This window comes from Sparus aurata, chromosome 12 (assembly GCF_900880675.1).
Source record: "Sparus aurata chromosome 12, fSpaAur1.1, whole genome shotgun sequence".
NCBI lineage: Eukaryota > Metazoa > Chordata > Actinopteri > Spariformes > Sparidae > Sparus > Sparus aurata.
In genome coordinates this window covers 14943547-14962496 of record NC_044198.1, presented here as the reverse complement: position 1 = coordinate 14962496, position 18950 = coordinate 14943547, and the positions used below count along the sequence as shown (strand labels likewise).

Here is an 18950-nt window from a genome sequence, read left to right as displayed (position 1 = left end):
AATGTTTGTATTTAATTTTCTGTTTACACGCAAAAAAAACATTTCAGTAACATTCAGGAATAGTCAATACATTATGATCATTGAAAAGTTAAAGATAAAGCTTTTAACATGCTACAAGAAGTTTTTAACTGGTTATGTTTCAGTTTAATAATGATCCCGGTATATGACCTGAATAAGTAAATGAGACAGAACTGGCTGATTCTTTGTAGTTTAGTCTTCATGCCGCTGTCGCCTTACATGTAAACAATTAGTTTCACCATCATCATGTTGCAGTTACAAATCTTACAAAGCCACATTTAAGATACATTTCCTCAGTGCCATGCATCCTGAAAATACAGCTGTGTTTAATAAAGGAACGAGAGTATTTGAAAATATTTTAGTTTTATTACAGGACATTGTGACGCTTACACCACTTTTGTCCGAGGGGGCCGCCAGAACCACAGAAGTGAAAGCTCCTTATAGCTGCTACAATGTGATGATTATGATAACAAAGTCAAACTGTCGAAATGAAAACGCTAAAGGATAAATTCACCCAAAATGTGTCTACTCCCCCATGCGGATGAAAGTTTTTAAGTTAAATTGTGAAAAAAAACCAAATATAAAACTGCTCCATACAGCTTGTCTGGTGTACTTCAAATTTCAGAAGTTTTCAGAAGCTGCACCAACTTGAACTGCACCAATCAGTGTCAAATTGTTGTTTCGGTTGTTTTTTTGTTTTTTTTTAACCTTTTCGAAACAAGTCCCCATCTACTTCAGTTGTGCAGGAGGATGCTTCAACGCTGTTTTGTTGTGAAGCTCCAGAAATGTTTTGTGTGCTACAAAACTTCACCTGCCCTTTTTCCATCTGCATGGGAGTGAGTAGATAATAAATACATTTTCGCTTATCCGTGAACTTATCCTTTATTCGGCTTGTACAGAGTTAAAAGCACAGGTGTAAATAATGAAATGAACAATAGCTGAATTCCATGTAGCCGCTTTGCTTTCAGGATTCTGGCTTGTTTCATGTCGCCTCTTGCTGGGACACTTGAATAGAACAGGACCATCGATAGTGTCATTACTGACACTGTGCCTGTCTCACTATAACAAGTCAAAAAGCCTTAGAAAAAGGCCCATTGAATCTCAGTTTATGGTCGCGCACATCAGTACACTGAGATCATTTTGAAGCAGTTGTGAGTTTTCACCACTCGGTGGAGCAGTTGGTCTGCTTTATGATTTATTACACATTCTCTAAATCTGCCTTAATCTTTCAACACTAAATAATCACCGTTAATGTTGAGGAATTGTTTTCTTACAGAGTTATGTTTGAGTGTGTGTGTGTGCGCTGTACTCTTGAAGAGATTCCTCTGCTTCTGTAAACAGGGTGCTACTCTTCAGTCTTTTGCCTGAATAAGGCAGTGCACCTCACTTTTTTTGCCCTTGTTAACTCTTTGATTTCCGCCCCCAAAGCCCAAATTCGTCTGTGCTGCACTTCAAATCAAGCATAACCAAGGGAAATTGTGATTTTACCAAAAAAAAAAAAAAAGTTTTGGCTGAGGTAGAGCCCGTGAAGTTTCACATGACATCATCCAGGATGCAGTGACAAGAGGAGGAGAGACTTTCCTCCTCCTCCTCCTCCTCCTCCTCTTTCTTCCCATCTTGGGTGGTTAATGTAAGCAACCTCCACTCGCACTCCAAACATGCATCCTTATGAAGCGCTGCGGTGTGAGGTGTGACCTCCAGGCTGAGCTCTCACAGCTCTCCACACACGTCTGAAGGAGGGATCGAGGGAGAGGAGAAGGGAAGCGCTCAAAACTTCTACAACTGCCACTGGTGACATCCTGACGACAGGTGAGTGACATCAACCCTCAGAGGTCCCACGTCACTCTTCTCACCGCATGTTATCAATGTCTTTATCACATAATGCTTCCCATCCTTTACCACCAGGCTTTACTGCGACTCCTCTTCCACCTCCACCGAGCACATAGTTTCACACTGTTATCAGATCTTTTACGTTCCACCACATTACTATATTTGTACGTGTTTCTGCCCCGTCTGTGCTGCACTCAGCCAGTTGCTGAGATACTCTCACGGGTGCTTCAGTAGAGACAAACATGTCTTTCTTTCCCCCGGCTGCTCAGTTTGTCTCTGTTAGGACTCACACAACTGTTTATATTTGAGCTATCGAGATGTGGCTTATGCTCTGTCCGTGACATTTGCACTTTGTTTAGAGTGTGTTTGGTTTGTTTGAACAATTAAAATATTTTCAATACTATGTGTGTGGTAAAATTAGGTTTACTTGGGCCATGTGAGAAAAAATTAAAGTCCCCCTTTCAAACGTCTGACTCTGTCTCATTTTCTTTATAACACATCTTCTGTTTCGTCAGAAGGGCTGCAACTTACGATTCATTTCAATTAATCTGCTAATTACTTTCAGGATTAATCGATTGGTGCATAAAATATCTGAGAATAGCTCGTCAAAATCTCCTAGAGTCCAAAGTGACGTCTTCAAGTTGCTTCTTTTGTCCAGCGAACCGTGCAGAACCCAAAGACTCTTCATTCACTGTCATAAATGATTTAAAAAAAGCATCAAATCCTCAGATTTAAGAAGCTGGAACCGGCAAAGGTTTGACATATTTGCCTGAAAGAATAGTAGTAGTTGGCAATTCATTGTCTTTAAATGGACAAACAAGTCATTTGATTTACTCCTCAGACATGGAGTCAAAAACTGACACTGGATCAGCGTCGGTGACCAGCGAGGAACTGGCTGCGATCGAGGACGAAGAAGTTCTCAACAAGATGGTGAGCCGATGATTTATGACTTTGACTTTGTGGAAAAAACTGCTGGAAATCGACTGAACTCGCCATCAAACATCATGCAAGCAGTGCTATAAGAGTCTGGAAGGAATTAAAGGGCTTACAGATTCTTATATTTGAAAATGAGGTGACCTTTAACCCAGTAATCTAAACTGATTGGCTTCACTCTTTACTTGTTTCACCGGAAGAATTCATTTTTCTGAAGTACAGCAAAGTGATTACAGATCTCTTGTATGGACAAAATGAAAACACCGTGATAGACCAGTTGTTTATCTGCTTAGCTGGACGGGGCCACGGATTTTGAAGAGAGACGGATGATACGTGCCGCACTGAGGGACCTCCTCAAGAAAAAGAGAGGTAGAATCTGATACTTGCTCCCATGTAAGGTCTCCATTCTTCCATCGATGCCTGGCTTGCTTTCCAAACTCTTCACCGTCTCCCATCAGACAAGCGGGAGCAGGATCGGGGCTCGAGGCAGCAGGACTTGAGGCAGCAGGGCCTGAGCAAAGGGGGAACAACGGGTGGAGGTGTGAGTGTCGGCAGAGCGTCCATGAACCAGCAGCCGCAGACAAACAGTGCGTTCATACTGTAAAGACGCTCGCTGACGCCCTGTGATGTTTTGATGTTTTATTCAAATGACGGGAGCTTCTTGACATTAATTTGATTATCTGCTTTTTGACAGAGCCGCCTGGTCAGCTCTCTTCAACAGCAGGCGGGTGAGTCGGTTTTATGGTAAATTTTGCAAGAAGGGAGGATTAAAAACCAACAATGAACAAGTGAAGCATTCATTTCGTCCCAAACACGCCTGCTTATGATGCTTCTGTTGACACTTAAAGGTCCAGTATGTAGGATTAAGATGATCTATTGGCAGACATATATGTTACCTTGGAGCAGGTCCTCTTCAACAGAGTCTGCTGTGTTTCTACAGGAGCCCAGAATAGATTTAATTGATCCCTGTGGACAAATAAAGTATAAGTATATAGTAAAGTAAAAAAAATGACAAAACCGAACTCTAACTCTCAAGAGGGCCTCTCTTTTTGCATTTCTACAACTCCAGCGCTCTTTGTAACTAAATCCCACACACTGGACCTTTAGTGACCTTTTTGTTAAAACAGTGTTGGCCTTTGATTCAAAACCATTCTTTGAAACTCAGGTGGCCACATCCTTGACATGTTACATTCAATCTGCCTATTTTCATGATTGATCGATTCAACATTTGTCTATTTAATGTTATAAAAGTGTGAAAAAAATGCTCATCAAAAATTCCCAGAGCCCAAACTGAGGCCCTCAGATAGTTTCTTCTGTCCAACCCACAGCTAACCAAAACTCAACAAGTCTTCATTTACTGTCATAAATTACAAAAAAAACCCAGCCAATCCAATAATGATTAATCGACTATTTATTTGCATCTTTAGTGTTAAATATGAGGTCAATCCTAATTCATATCAGATATTTAAATCCAGATTGACCACTTCGACCTGTGATGTCACCATTTACTAATCCTGTCGAACCAAAAAGGAAGAAAAAATAAACTTTTCCTATGCAAAGCATCTGCCAAGTTAAAAAGATGATGTAAGCCACACTTTTTATACATGCAGTGTGTATCCTCTTGTCCTTTTTTTTCTTCCTCTCCTCAGTCAGCCCGGTCTTGCTGTAGCCTCAGCCCAGAAATGTCCTCCTGCTGCAGCACCCAACGCTAAAAATGTCAAACAGATGCTTCTGGACTGGTGCAGGGCCAAAACAGAGCCATATGAGGTAAACATGCCCCGACTCTCTTTGAATTATGGCCCCGTGGAGCTATATATGTGCATAGCTCTGCCCCTTATCGCTCATTCTCTGCCTCTTTTTCTTTCAAACTGCTTCCCCTCCGCTACGAAACAGGGGGTGGACATCCAGAACTTCTCCTCAAGCTGGAAAGATGGCATAGCCTTCTGTGCCTTGGTGCACCGCTTCTTTCCTGACGCCTTCGAGTACTCCATCCTCAACCCCAACAAGCCCAGGGACAACTTCCAGCTGGCCTTCAGCACTGCAGAGTGAGCTCTCATTCCTTATATGAAGCAGCAGATATATCTCGTCTGGAGCGAGATGAGAGCAAGGTGACCTCATGGTTCTGTGTCATAGTTTCTGTCAAGTCGCCTGATAGCTGCTCTCTGTCTGCAGGAGGCTGGCAGGCTGCCCCCCTCTGCTCGACCCCGACGACTTAGTCCGGATGAAAGAGCCCGACTGGAAGTGCGTGTACACGTACATCCAGGAGTTCTACCGCTCCCTGGTGGAGAAAGGCCTGGTCAAAACAAAAAAGCGACTGTAGACGGCTGTCTTGATTTCACACGAGCATGAAAGAATAATGTAATGCACCTTTTTCAGCAGAATATTTACATTTTTTCTGTGACCTTAGAGCTGCCATGAAGGGAAGCGTTAAAGGAAAAGTTGTCTCAAACATGAACATTCAGTCATCATGTCCTCACCCTCATGCTGACGGAGAGTCGGGTGAAGTCTCTGTCGTCCGTCAGCCTTCTTATGTCTCTTTTCCTTTGTTTTTCTGACATTTTAAAACAAGTCCTCATCTACTTCAGTTGTTTAGGAGAGCACGGTTTTGCTGTGAAATGTTTTGTGGACGACAGAGCCTCACTCGACTTTCCATCAGCATGACATCGAATGGATAATGACTGAATTTTCCAATAATTTTGGGGAGAACTTCTCCTTTAAGCATGTTATGTGTTTGGCTGGTGCGTCGTGTGAATGTTTAAATGTGAATGTGAAGTGTTTGTATTGGTCTGTGTGTTAGCGGGGACTTATGTTCACTCGGTGGACAGCTGGCGGTCCGGATCAGTGCATTCCTCTGAGATTACACATCTGCATTAATCCCAGTCGAAGCCACGGAGAATCTGGGTAGGCTACTCTCGTTTTATGACATTGCTGTCGAGGGCCTGATTGTGTAAGACACGTTTAATAAATATCCATTCCATTATACACGCTGAGGTTCTTCTCTAACTGTCACTCATGGGTAAACTGAATGGTATCTTATTTTCCTGATGGCATATTCAGGAACTCCACATCTTTTATTTTAAACCATCACACAGGAGTTTGGTATTAATGGTTTGAACCTACGCTGCCTGAATGTTTCCTGTATACAGTTAAAGAGGCGCTCCAGTGATGGTATTCTTGAAATTCCGTTTACTTATTATAGAGTACTACAATCAGTCAATGCAATGCAGGAGTGCTACATCTAAAAGTCTCGGGGCATTGAGCTTAAAGAACATAAGGCACTTACTGACAGGAAGGGCAATTTGTACATTTTGGTACCCAGTGTTTAGCGAGCTTGACATGTACAAGGGGTTTATCTCCACCCCTGCTTTTACCATATGCCTCTCGTCCTCCCCATCACTTCATGTAGGAACAACACTGTACAATCGCTCTAATACTCCTTTAACCCTGAGGATTCCTTGTAATCAAAGCAGCTTTTCTGATGGGCATATTGACACATTGCACAGTTCACCTGCCGGATAATTCATTTTCTTTACACAAAGAACTAATACTGATTATAAGAATCACAGGTTATCTTTATACATTTGTGTATTGAGGCTGGAGAGGCTTTGGTCGCAATGTCGCTGCAACTGCAATAAGAACAACAGTCATTTTGAAGCTATTTATATGGAGGCCCATATGAGGTCATCGTTAACGGAGACATGACATAACTCCCCAAGGAGCCGACTAAAACAATAAACACAATAACCAACATCCAACCAAAAGCGCCAATATCACACTAATATAATACAAAATCAAAGTGATACATCCTATTACAAACTCAGCTATCCTATCGCAACCTTCATCCAACAGGCCGAACAACCCAAATACCTAAAAAATCAAGAAGAAAAAAAGTGAAGAAAAAAAAAGAAATTTAAGAGGTCATGAATTATTATCTAACATTTACTACCTCTCAGGATAGAAATGAGAGAGATGGAGAGAGAGAGAGAGGGGGTTAAAAAGGAATATAATTATCTTTTTTAGTAAATTAAAATGTCTGTCCAGCCTTCAGCTTCAATTAACTTTAAGGTCATCATTTCTTGCCATTCATTCCAGGGGGACTTTACTGAAATTAAAATATGGTCCCACCACAATCTCACTTTAAAGGGGCACTATGTAGTTTCGGAGAATAAGTTCAGACTTTAATATTTACAACACTAATGAGGTATGACTAGGATCTCTTCTTCTTTTTCCATAGCAGTGAATAACAAGCTGTTCTCTGAGGAAAATAAGGTCCCTAGAGCAATGTTATGAAGCTGGAAAGGTGGCAGGGTCCGCCACATGTAAACAAAGGGAAACAGTATGAAACTGTGTCGTCCTTAGTTAGTAGTCTTAGTTTAAGTTTGTTTAGGCACAAATAAATCAGTCAATGAAGATCTTTCTCTTCTGATTTAAGCTGTGTTTCATATTTAATCAACACATATTTTTGGCAAATACACTCTTTTCAGCAACCAGCTGTCATACAGACATCACAGGGGAGGGGGAGCAGATAGGTAGCCCTGCCAGGCTCAGATGTAATTATTGGCGTGCTGATCAATTCAGTGGCAATCAGTGACGCACTAATGCCAGATTAATGCGTCACTGATAGGACAGATGCTCAATTATTTCCGGCCGGCTGCACTTTGGCAGCTGATTTTTTTGTTTTGCCTCTCCTGCTCTGCCCGCCCCCTTAGGTGTCAGGGGAGAGAGAGAGAGAGAGAGAGAGAGAGAGAGAGAGAGAGAGAGAGAACGAGGGAGAGAGAGAGGGGGAGGGAGAGAGGGAGAGAGAGAGGAGAGAAAGAGAGAGAGAGAGAGAGGCGCGTGATGGGTGATGGGTCGGTGTACGCGGTGGGTGTGCGGGAGGTGCGTGCGGGATGGTGACCGAGAAGTGCACAGCCGCTCCGGCCAGCTGCTCCGCGCTGCACTCAGCACTATGAGCGATAATCAGCCGCCGTGTTGTGGTACAAACATCAACATGCAAGAGTCCGGACACACCGAGCGTGACCGCCTCCTGTCCTGACAGCCCTGCGGCGCCGTCCAACACCGTGACGGAGACGTCCGCTGCCCGCTGGCGTGGTCGCATCCGTCCCGCAGGCTGCCTGGGTCGGTGTGTCTCTCGGACCAGACATCGATCCTGCCCGGTGACGGAGCTGTCGAGCTGACTGGCGTGCGAGACAGAAAGCCACTGATGCTCTTCCCCCTCTGTGGATCTGTGAGATCACCTTTACGGTTCACCTTGGAAATTTAAAAAAAAAAAAAAGAAAGAAGAAGAAAAAAAAGAAAAACGCTGGAAAGGTAAGCCAGATGTTATCAGGAGGGCTGTGATCAGGCTCCACAGCTGCGTGTTTGTGCTGATTGTTGCGTTTTTGGTTGTTTTTCACGATTCCGGGCTCGCACCTTTGTAGATAACGGGGCTGTCATTCAGACTCGCACGCTCATGGATTATGAAACGAATGACCACAAAATAAAAGGCCCATTCCTTTTATTGAGGATCTGAAAGTTTTCACTTTTGAACTGCATTTAATAGAGCCCTGTCTGGTCGCCATCCCTCTCAGAGCTGTGTGCTGCAGGTTACTACTGTGGTCACATGAAAGAGATCCCAATTTGCATATCATGAATGATTAAACAGAGGTGTATCGTTTCTGTGTGGGAGGGCACATAAACAAAATGGTGGGAGGCACTTGTCCTCCCATCACATCCTCCTTGTGACCTACAGTGTCTGTTGACATTGTCTGATGTGCTCCTCTATCTGCAGCTGTGTGTCCCATCACCTCATCACAACGAGACCAGACTAAGGGATCAAATGGTTTGGCAATAAAGGCTTTTACGCTGAGATACCATCCCATAATAATCACCAGCAGCTCTGTCTTTTGCTTTGTAAAAAGGGTCATGGGCTAATTAAACGTTTCTAGGCAACCAGGATGTAATCCAGGACAGAGGTACAGAGTTAGCTCCTCAGCCCACACTATGGAGCGTAATCGAGTACATTTACTCACTGTATTTGGGTAAGAGAATGGAAAGTATCTGATATTAAAAGGACTTTAGTACCTGAAGGAAATCACTAAATCAGTAAATTATGCATATGTTTACATGTGAGTAATATAATGTATACAAGGTGTTGATAGATTATCAGCCTGGAAGATAATCGGATTCGATATTCAGCATGTTTTGATGATCATACACAGTGTTTTTCATATCTTAATGCTTAAAATATCAATTTAAACCTGTGCTGTTTCAGCTTTGAAATCTGCGGAGTAACAAGTAACTCAAGTTAGCAAATAAATGTACTGGAGTAAAAAGTACAGTATTTGCCTCCAAAATGTAGTACAGTGGAAACTGGAAATACTCATGTAGTACACTTACTTGTAAAGTACTTGACTTAGTTACGTTCCATCACTGCAATTTCTCAAGTTTACGTTTTGAGATATGTACTTAAGTACACAAGTGTCCATTTTATACTACCACTTCTACTCCACCACATTTTTGGCAACAAATATTTCACTTTTCACTCCAAGACATTCATCTGAGAACGTAAGCTGGACCTTTCACACTGCACTTAGCCCCGGGCTCAGAGAGCTGTTTGCCTGAGGCTCAGAAAATGTTCACTTTAAGCCTTTTCACACTACATTTTGTCGGCCCAGTTCCATCACTAGCCCTGGACTAAGACAGTTCAAAAAGGCCTTTTTCACACAGCACTTAGCTTCACTAAGGATAGTCCTGGTCTAACGATATGCAGCATGATGCATATTCCAAAGTGGGCTAACCCGGCCTTTGCCTCAGTTTCTGCTGCAGAGCAGGTTAGCCCTGGGTTTGTGGGGTTATCTCCTGAAGTTTACATAGCCCTAGTTTAAAATATGTCAGTGTGTTATGGCACTGAAGTAAAAATAGTGTCATGCATCTTTCTAGTATAAAAACATTTGTATAGCACAAAGCTGGGCTTAGGTTAACCTGGGTTAACTGTTTGTGTGTGGAGTCGGACTAAATCTTCCCAGGGTGAACTCCAAGGATACACCTTGGATTAGAAAAATGAAGTGTGAAAAATAGCCACTTATTTTGCAGATTCAAACTATTAATTCAAAAATTGCATCAACTAATAAAAATATGATGTAATATTATAGATTAAGATACTCAGCAGTACATAAAGTAGTTATATTTAGACCCACCTTTATTAGCTGCAACATTCAAAAATAACTCTGTAGAATCTAATCATATAATGTGTATGATTCTGAAATGGGCCATTTTTAATTATACAGTACTTTTACTCGTCACAGACTATTTCTGCACTGTGGTATTCTTACTATGACTGAAGTCAAAGATGGTACCGCTTCACCGGCGCCTCAGCCCAATTGCCTTCTCATGATAACGTCATCAGTGATGCCTGGGGAGAGTGATGCAGACAGGTGCTCAGATAATGTGATGCACTCGCTCAGCGTCAGCTCACTGCAGGAGAATCCTTCGCTGATTACTGAAGACTCATGAACAGATGCTGAGGTCCTGTGACCTTGGTGAAGGCAGGTTTCAAGTCAAGTCAAGTGACTTGTGCCATTTTATGCTCACTGCAAGACACTCCATCTTGTTTCTGTCTCAAATTGCTGTGTTATAATAGTCCATATGCTGCCTGTTGCAGGTTGATGGATCGCTTGCAGCAGAAACAACTCAGCACCGAGCCTTGTGGGCCCAAAGTGGAACCTGGCCCTTGTGCATTGATCGGAGGCCCACAGGTCAAAATCAAGGAGCCTCCTCTCATCAGCCCTTCAGAGGTGCTTGATAAACAGTCTAGATTGAGCCCTATGCAGGCCATAGTTGCACCTGTGAAAATGACAGAACCAGTGCAGTCAGGGCAGCCAAAGTCTGGGACCACCCCGACAACACTGGCCAACATCAGCCGGCCGAGACCAACCGCTCTTGGAACTAAACCTACTCCAAAGACGACCAGGATCTCAGTGAACCCCTCCAAGGAAATAGATTTGATCCCAGTTTGCATCCCAGGACCTCAGAGTGCCAATGCCCTGTCGCATTCCCCAACAGAGTCCTCCTCCGCCCTTCACAGTCCTCACAGTCCTCACAGTCCCCACCGTCCCCACAGCCCTCAGTCTTACACCAGCCAGCCTTACCTGAGCCCCAACTCCAGGCTCAGCCCAAAACCAGGCCTGAGTCCTCAACCACAGAGGAGCCCCTCACCGGGGAGCTCAACACAGAGCCAAGCGCAGTCCGAGAAGCCGGGAGAGAACAACGACTTCAGGTGAGACAAGCAAACACACCTTTATTAAAACATTTTCATATAACTGAGCCTGTCTGAAAAGGATTCTGTCCTCCAGCTGAAGACGCTGTCTCGCAGTCAGCAGCAGCTGTAACAAGCTGATGCGTGCCAGACCATGTCACATGAATCAAAACTGCAAATTTCACTAAGAGCTTTGTGAACCTGACAGAGTGACACAGGCCCATTTTGTTGGCAAGCTTCACATGGGCACACGTTTGTTTGGTCCCTCGCTCATGAGCAACGGCCGCCTGTAAAAATCTCTGTTTAAATTCCAGGAGCTGTGTTTATATGCAGAAGGAAACATGTCTGCAGAGTTATGTACCTCAGCCAGTTCTACTGTCAGACACAAATACATTCTCGCCAAATAGATCATTTTCTCTGGTGGATTAGCACATATTGGTCTATTAACTATAAAATCATATAGTTTACATTCATTTCGGTATCTATGACACCAATTGTGTTGTCATCTCTTTTTTTTTATCCATTTTATTTTATTGTGGGGATAGGATGATATAAGATTTTATTGCAGATTGCAATAAAAACATAGTCGCTTGTGGTAATTTCAGTGATCAGGATAATCGTAAATAGGTATAATCTTTGATATGCTCACATGAGTGGCTTGAAAAAGATGTCTCTCGCTATCCTGACAGCTATTTTGGCCCAGATAATAATGACATGAAATGCTCATACTAACTAACCCCTATGTTATGTTGTTGTCACCAGAAACTAGTATTGTAATCAGAGCACTGGTCGACTACAAAGGTGATTCCCCATGGGAGATAAAACATGATGAAGTGCCCACTCGGGTGCCCTTCCAACAGACAATATGTTGTGAAGTTCTCTCTTCACTATAAATATATGGCGACTCTGTGCGCGCTTCCTTCATTAAGTCAAAATCAATTATGTATGATGTGATCCTTTAGATTTTGACCACAGGCATTATTGCCTTCTTGTCCTACATGGACCCTGAATTTGGCCATTTCTGACATTATGATGCTCTCAGGTCTTAAATGTCAAAATGTCCTTGAATGCACCAACTGAGAGAGTTAATAATACAGTCCATGTTCTGAATAACAGATAATAAGAACAATAGGCACTGACAAAAACAAATACTGTTGTAGACTACAGTATAGTTTAAATTATTTAAACTATAATAGCTTATATCTCATGCAAATTTCCAATTACTGTAAATTGATTTTCAGGTAACAGGCTGCTGACATGGATAGATCTATAATCTTATGATGAGCTTTTGAAAAAGTTTGGCAGGAGTGTAAATAAATCATTTGAAGTTATAGTGCTAAAATTTGCAAAAGAGACACATTTTCGGTGTGGTTGCAGAAATCAAGTTTGATGTAATGATGATTTAGGGATTAGTCCGGGAACTATTTGAATAACTGATTGGAACCTTGGGTCAAACTTAAAAGAAAAAATGTCAGTTGCTTGTTTCAGCTTCGCAAATGTGATATAGAGAAATTATTGAATTGATATATTGAGAAAAAACTCAACAGACTGATGAAAAACAAATGTTAGTTGCAGCAGTGAAGGGTTTCTGTATAGAAATTTGAGAGGACAGCTTGCTCTTCTCTCGTCCAGGACTCACACACACACACACACACACACACACACACACACACACACACACACACACACACACACACACACACACACACACACCTTAGTCATCATCTAGGTACAAAGAGGTGCTTAATTGTGCTTATCTTTTTTTCTATATACAGCCGCACTGATGAGAGGTATTTCTCTGAGGATTACAGCGCAGATTATGTCCTCTTTCACACGACAGTATATATAGCACTTAATTCTAATGCAGCATCCCCACTGTTTCTATCCCCGGAAAGGGTCTACATCGTCACATGGAACGTGGGATCAGCTGTCCCGCCAGATGACATCACTTCTCTGTTCGGACCAAATGTCTCTGATGGGAGTGTTGACATGTTTATCATTGGGTAAGCAAGTATTTCTACCAGGCTCAGCAGTGCCAGAGAGACAGCCGCGAGTGCCCACTCAGTCATCTGTGCATATTTTGATCCCCGTCCCGTCTGGTTAGCCGTCACTGTCCTTTGTGGTGATGCTTCGTTTTCACTTTGTCAGTGACAGTTCTCTGCTTTTTTTCTGGCACCGCACAGACTCCAAGAAGTGAACTCCATGATAAACAAGCGGCTGAAGGATGTGCTTTTTTCAGACCAGTGGAGTGAGCTCTGCATGGACACGCTCAGTCCTTTTGGATATGTTCTGGTCAGTGCGGAGTTAAATCTGATGGACATACTTCGTTATGAAAAATCAAGATGCTGATTCATTATTTGTCATCCCTTTAGGTGGCGTCCCAGCGTATGCAGGGAGTGCTGCTTCTGGTTTTCTCTAAATTCTGCCATCTTCCGTTCCTCAGAGGTGTGCAGACAGAGAGCACACGCACAGGACTTGGGGGATATTGGGTACGTGCTGCGCATTGAAGAGCTCTCACTTCCGCTCTGGGATTTATCACAGTGCAGAAATGTGTGGTGGGTTTGTGTCAGGACAGTTGCGGGGTTTTGAGGAGGGGGATGTGGGATGTTGAAAGGTGATGTGTGTGTGTTCCACCTGCCATGCATGCCTGGGTGGGTGCATATGTCAGCGTGTGACCTTCCCGTGCGTGTTGATGTCAGCATCATCCCCTTGCTGCTGCTGCTGGTGCAGTCTCCTTCTCTTTGAGGTCAGTGCAGCAGCAGGCTGCCTGGCTTTGTGGTTCTGTGACTCAGGAAAAACATCCCGACTTTGTCCCTGAACACAGATACGGTTGATACACGTAGATGGTTTTTATTTTATAGACGGTATGCATGTCCTCTCCCTGCTCTTTTTTTCTCACTCTAAGGGAAATAAAGGGGGCGTCAGCGCGAGGATGACAGTGTTTGGCCACCCGGTGTGCTTTCTCAACTGTCACCTGCCGGCTCACATGAGGAACCTGGAGCAGCGGATGGAGGACTTTGAAAGCATCCTGCAGCAGCAGCAGTTCGACGGAGGGACGGCCACCGGTGTGCTGGACCACGAGTGGGTGACGTCATTTTTTACATTCAGTATGAGTTGAATTCATCCAGCTGAAGATAGAGAAGATGCACAACACAATTCAGTAGTCAATCAATATCATTTATTCACACACATTTATTTATAAAATATTCAGTTTTAGTCTTTATGTGCACCAAAATGTTTCAGGTCACCATATGACATGATGAATCTATTTTATGCATCATGAGTTTCAAGTATTTTTTCTTAGATGTAAAAAAAAAAAAATCCTACTGTTTTGGAACTGAAAATATCATAATTGTATTATCAGTTGTATCATTTCTGTCTCCAGCGTCGTGTTCTGGTTTGGCGATTTAAATTTCCGTATAGAAGACTACGACATCCATGTGGTGAAATGTGCCATCGACAGCAACAAGCTGCCTCTTCTGTGGGAGCGAGATCAGGTGAGGCACCTCCAAACATTCGCCCCCTCAGCAGAGACAGACTGATTTTTCTGGAAGGCTTCCCGCCACCTGTTTGTCTCATGATTACCAACCACGACCAACAGAGGGTGCTGTAGCATAAAGGGAACAAACATCACCTCATCACTCATTCGGGCCATGTGACCTGCTCTGCTTCTCTCACCGTTTGTCTTCTCTGCAGCTCAACATGGCTAAAAACACGGAGTCCATACTGGAGGGCTTCAATGAGGCACCACTCAAGTTCCCCCCTACTTATAAGTTTGATGTGGGCACTCACACGTACGACACCAGGTTCGGCCAGTATTCTCCATCTCAAACTCCCTCCAGCTGATTTTATTTTTCAGTAAGTCGACAGTCTGTCACTCTTTGCTTCCTCTCCCTTAGTACTAAGAAGAGGAAACCTGCCTGGACGGATCGCATCCTCTGGCGCCTTCGTCGCACGGGCTCCCCAGTTCCTACCCACAATGCAGCACTGCAGCGGGGTCTGACCTCATGGTTGGGTGGGGCAACCAAAGTGACACAGCATGTGTACCGAAGTCACATGGGCTACACCATCAGTGACCACAAGCCTGTTTCGGCCCTATTTTCACTGCATGTGAGACAAAATTAACATATTTCCTCAAATATTCTGTATTTATGAATATTGTTTTATTTAAAGGGACAGTTCACCCCCAAATTCAGAAATTAATTTCCATCCATCTAGATGTGTTAGAGTTCTGGAGATTTTGGCCGTACAGATGTGTGGAACTAGACGGCACTCGGCTTGTAGTCCCCAAGACCACATTTGAAAAACTCATCAGCAATGTCTCTTTCCAGAAATCATGATTAGCTGCTTAGTCAAGATAATCCACAGATCTTATCGTGAGCAGTTTCATTCAGGGACGTTTGTCTTGCTGCACAGAAGAAAATGCGCTGGTGTTCATTTTGGCTTAGGTTTAGTCCCAGTCTTTTGACGGAGGATGCAGATTCATTTTAGTTACATTTTAGATTACCCTTGGTATTTTTAGACTACTTTTAAACGACAGAAACTGTTTGAGCAAACAAAAAGTCATTTTTTTTAAATAGACGTTTAACTAGAATTTAAGTCCAAACACACAGAACATGCTGTGTCAGCAAAAGACAGCAAGCATGCCACTTTCTGAGCTAGCATGCTGCTTTTTCTGGGAGGGAACTCGCAGGCTGCTAACGTTACAGCAGCAGCACATTTAGACACATTTCCTGCGTATGTTTCACACGAAAAACAGGACTGTCGGTAAAGCATTTCACTCGACTGACTATAACGTTTACTTGTCCCAGATTTTTTTGCTATCAGAGACAATTTTGTAGCTCGTCATCATCTCGTTTGAAGCACTGATGACAAAGGTTGTTGATGAACCGTCATAGTTAACGAAATCAACAATGAACGAGAGGCTAGCTAACTAAAATAGCTGACGTCACAGCTCACCTGACGAGGAGTTTTGGTAGTTGGGTAGAAAGAGAAAAGTCCCTAAATGAAACTGCTCACGACAAGGTATGCGGATTATCTTGAGTAACCAGGCCCTGTCTGTGACCTGTCAGTTTTTACAGCCTGCTGTTTTTCCTAGTTCCCTTTCAAGGTGAATACACCGCTGGTGGAGCTGCAGGTGAACAAGGAGTGGAGTAAAGTCTCAGATGCTACAGTCAGATTCACTGTCGCAGCGACTTATCAGCGCAGCTCATGGGACTGGGTAGCAATATACAAGGTAGCTCTCAAATTGTTTTTTGCTCAAACGCTCAGGATAAATACTGACGATCAGATGCCTAATGTCAACTGACGCCATTTGTTCCTTCTGCACAGGTCGGGTTCAGACATCACAAAGATTACCAGGCTTACATCTGGGCCAAGGGAGAGCATGCGACACAGGTGTGGCACATACTTAGAACCACACAATTCACATCACAGCTGAGTTCCAGGTTTATTGCTCTCTGTTCCTCTCTTCACCAGGTGACATTTACAGAGGAGGATTTGCCAAGAGATGACTGTGAATACATCCTGGGCTACTACAGCAATAATATGACCAGTATTGTTGGACTGTCATCACCAATTCAGGTAAGAAAAGTCAGAGGACAGTCTGCAGCCATCTCGTTGCTTCTTATGATATATTCATGAATGGATATACACATATATACCTTACTCTACTCTTTTCTGCTAAGTGAAGGATATGGAGAGCTGGATCTGCTTTTTTTTTCATCTTATACTTCCCTTTTTAGCAACCTCCGTGCATGCATTCATCTTCTCTTGAATCCTGCATCCTGAACAGATCAAGATTCCAGTCCACAGCCCCACCGCGCAACGCTCCGACAGCTCGGACGTCAGCTCAGAAGATGACAGCACTCTGGTTCTGCTCGCACCAAACTCCCGCAGCCCGAGTCCTAAAACTGGCAAACACCACCATCGCCACCGTCGCAGCCGCAGCCCCGCTGTCCCCACTCTGTCCTCCAACCCTCTTCCCTCCCTGCAGGGCCTCAGCCTGTGTCCTCGCCCTAAAGAAAGCCATTCTCGCAGCCGCTCGCCCTGCTCGGCTGCTAAGAAGGAGCGACTGGTCTCCCCTGACACTGTGCAGTCTCCCTCTATCAGCCCGCTCAGCCCCCGCAGCCCTGTGTCTCCAGGCGGTGGCGTGACTGCACCGGAGGCCCTGGTCGCTGCCATCTTAGGCGAACACAGACCAGCTCAGGTTAGCCCCACCGGGGTCAAACAGATAGGAAAGACAGGAGAAACAAACACTGGATAGAATCTAAACATCAGTAGTGCAAAGGAGGTGCTGTACAGGGAGAACGACAGCAGTATCCACGTGTTCAGGGTCTGATCTGATTCCCTCTGTGCTCGTAGACGCAGCACATGTAATGACTCCTAATGTAGTTTGCAAACATTCCGCGTTGTAGCCCTGCAGCTCTCTGTTTTCTGAATCTACCATCATCTCATACACTGTGTGTATCCTGGGGTCAAAGATGTGTCTAGACTCCCGATGACAAGTGCTTTTATAGACTCATAAGCTATATCATACGTAAACAAACATATTGAATGTGAAACCAAAGTCTGAGTAAACCTGTGGTGGACGCGAGCGGTCGTTACTGACAGCAATATGGATCCATGTAAACAGTCAGTGTGACTATATCAAAATGAGGACTGGACCAGATGTGTTGATGGTGTCGAGTGTGTGTGTGTGTGTGTGTGTGTGTGTGTGTGTGTGGTTATGTGTGTGTGTGCGTGTGTGTGGTTGTGTGTGAGTAGTGTAGGTCAATGTGTTAAAACATAAATTAAATCTGTACATTTTGGACCAGATGACGGTTTCAAATTCTCACTCTATAGTTCTTGGTCTGTATTCATAAAAAGTAAATCTAATGCATCCGAGAGCATTTCACAGCTTCAGTCAATCTGAAACGTACATGTGGCCGTCTGACTCGAACAGAATCTTAGATCAACGCTCTTTTTTTCACAGCAGCTTTGTGAATACAGTCCTTGTCCTATAGAGATCAGTGAGTGGGTGTTTAGGCTAATGTGTTCGTTTTTTTTGCTTCAAGGAAAAAAACAAAGTGTCATGTAACTGTGTGGGTGTGCAAATAAAACCATGAAAGAAGAAAATTAAACTGAGCAAATACTGTTTGCGTTGGACGAATACTGCTCCAAACTGTTGAGTACAGGTCACATAATGACATATGTCAAACAGAGCGGAAACAAATGTCACTTTCTTGAAACATCCGTGCATGTAAAGAAGATCTTGAGTTGTGGATAAGTGTGCACAGTTTATGGTTTGCCCCTGATGTTTGCAATCAAGGTAATCACTCTTTAGATTAGAAAGCCAGTCTCAAGCCAAAGCGAGACACCAGGATGAAGAGGGAAAACAAGCTGCACACTCAGAGAGGAATTGAAGGTTTTATCTGATTGAACAGGGGGACTAAAAAGTTCAGCTTAATTCCTATGAAGTTTGGCATAGAAGGAGATAATAATCACATCCCCTGTTATGATGTCAGAGTAAGGCTTTTAAATAAAAATTAAGTGATTCAAAATCAGTTGCCCCCAAACTAGGTGAGGTTACTAGAGGTAAATCTGAGGGGTCACTGGACGATGACAGGGATGAAGAAAATAACTTTTTGCGTGAAAAAAACTGAACATGTTCACCTCTTCAGGCTGCTGAAAAGCCCAAAAGGATGAGTTCACCCAAAAATGGAAACCTTCTCACAATCATTACCTACTCATCCCCATTTAAAAGTAAAGTCAGGCAAAGCTTTTGGTCCGCGAAACATTTCTAGAGCTTCACAAAGCAGCGTTGCAGCCTTCTCCCAAACAACTGATGTAGATGGGGACTTGTTAGAAAACATAATCAAAAAATGGCTTCATGCAGCTCACGGCATAATCAAAGTCTAAGGAAGCCCTGAGATCCCAAATTGATTTGAAAAGG

The 18950-nt window shown here is 43.5% G+C and overlaps 2 protein-coding genes across 3 annotated transcripts; both read left to right on the top strand.

Moving 5' to 3' along the window:
• Positions 1–22: 22 nt before the first annotated feature.
• On the top strand, positions 23–5763 carry smtna (smoothelin a). The gene is made up of 8 exons (XM_030436442.1): positions 23–1827; positions 2690–2778; positions 3075–3150; positions 3240–3368; positions 3476–3509; positions 4431–4548; positions 4675–4826; positions 4954–5763. The coding sequence occupies exons 2-8, from the start codon at positions 2692–2694 to the stop codon at positions 5099–5101; spliced, it is 744 nt and encodes a 247-aa protein (XP_030292302.1). The 5' UTR covers positions 23–1827; positions 2690–2691; the 3' UTR covers positions 5102–5763.
• Positions 5764–7544: 1781 nt separating this feature from the next.
• inpp5ja (inositol polyphosphate-5-phosphatase Ja) lies at positions 7545–18142 on the top strand. Of its 2 annotated transcripts, XM_030436673.1 has the most exons (13): positions 7546–8091; positions 10424–11038; positions 12913–13020; positions 13201–13309; positions 13390–13506; positions 13923–14098; positions 14403–14514; positions 14714–14823; positions 14917–15127; positions 16116–16253; positions 16349–16414; positions 16496–16600; positions 16812–18142. In XM_030436673.1, the coding sequence occupies exons 2-13, from the start codon at positions 10428–10430 to the stop codon at positions 17280–17282; spliced, it is 2334 nt and encodes a 777-aa protein (XP_030292533.1). In that variant the 5' UTR covers positions 7546–8091; positions 10424–10427; the 3' UTR covers positions 17283–18142. The 2 variants fall into 2 exon arrangements, with proteins under 2 accessions (XP_030292532.1, XP_030292533.1); XM_030436672.1 differs by having other exon boundaries at positions 7545–8091; positions 16349–16600.
• The last annotated feature ends 808 nt before the right edge of the window (positions 18143–18950 follow it).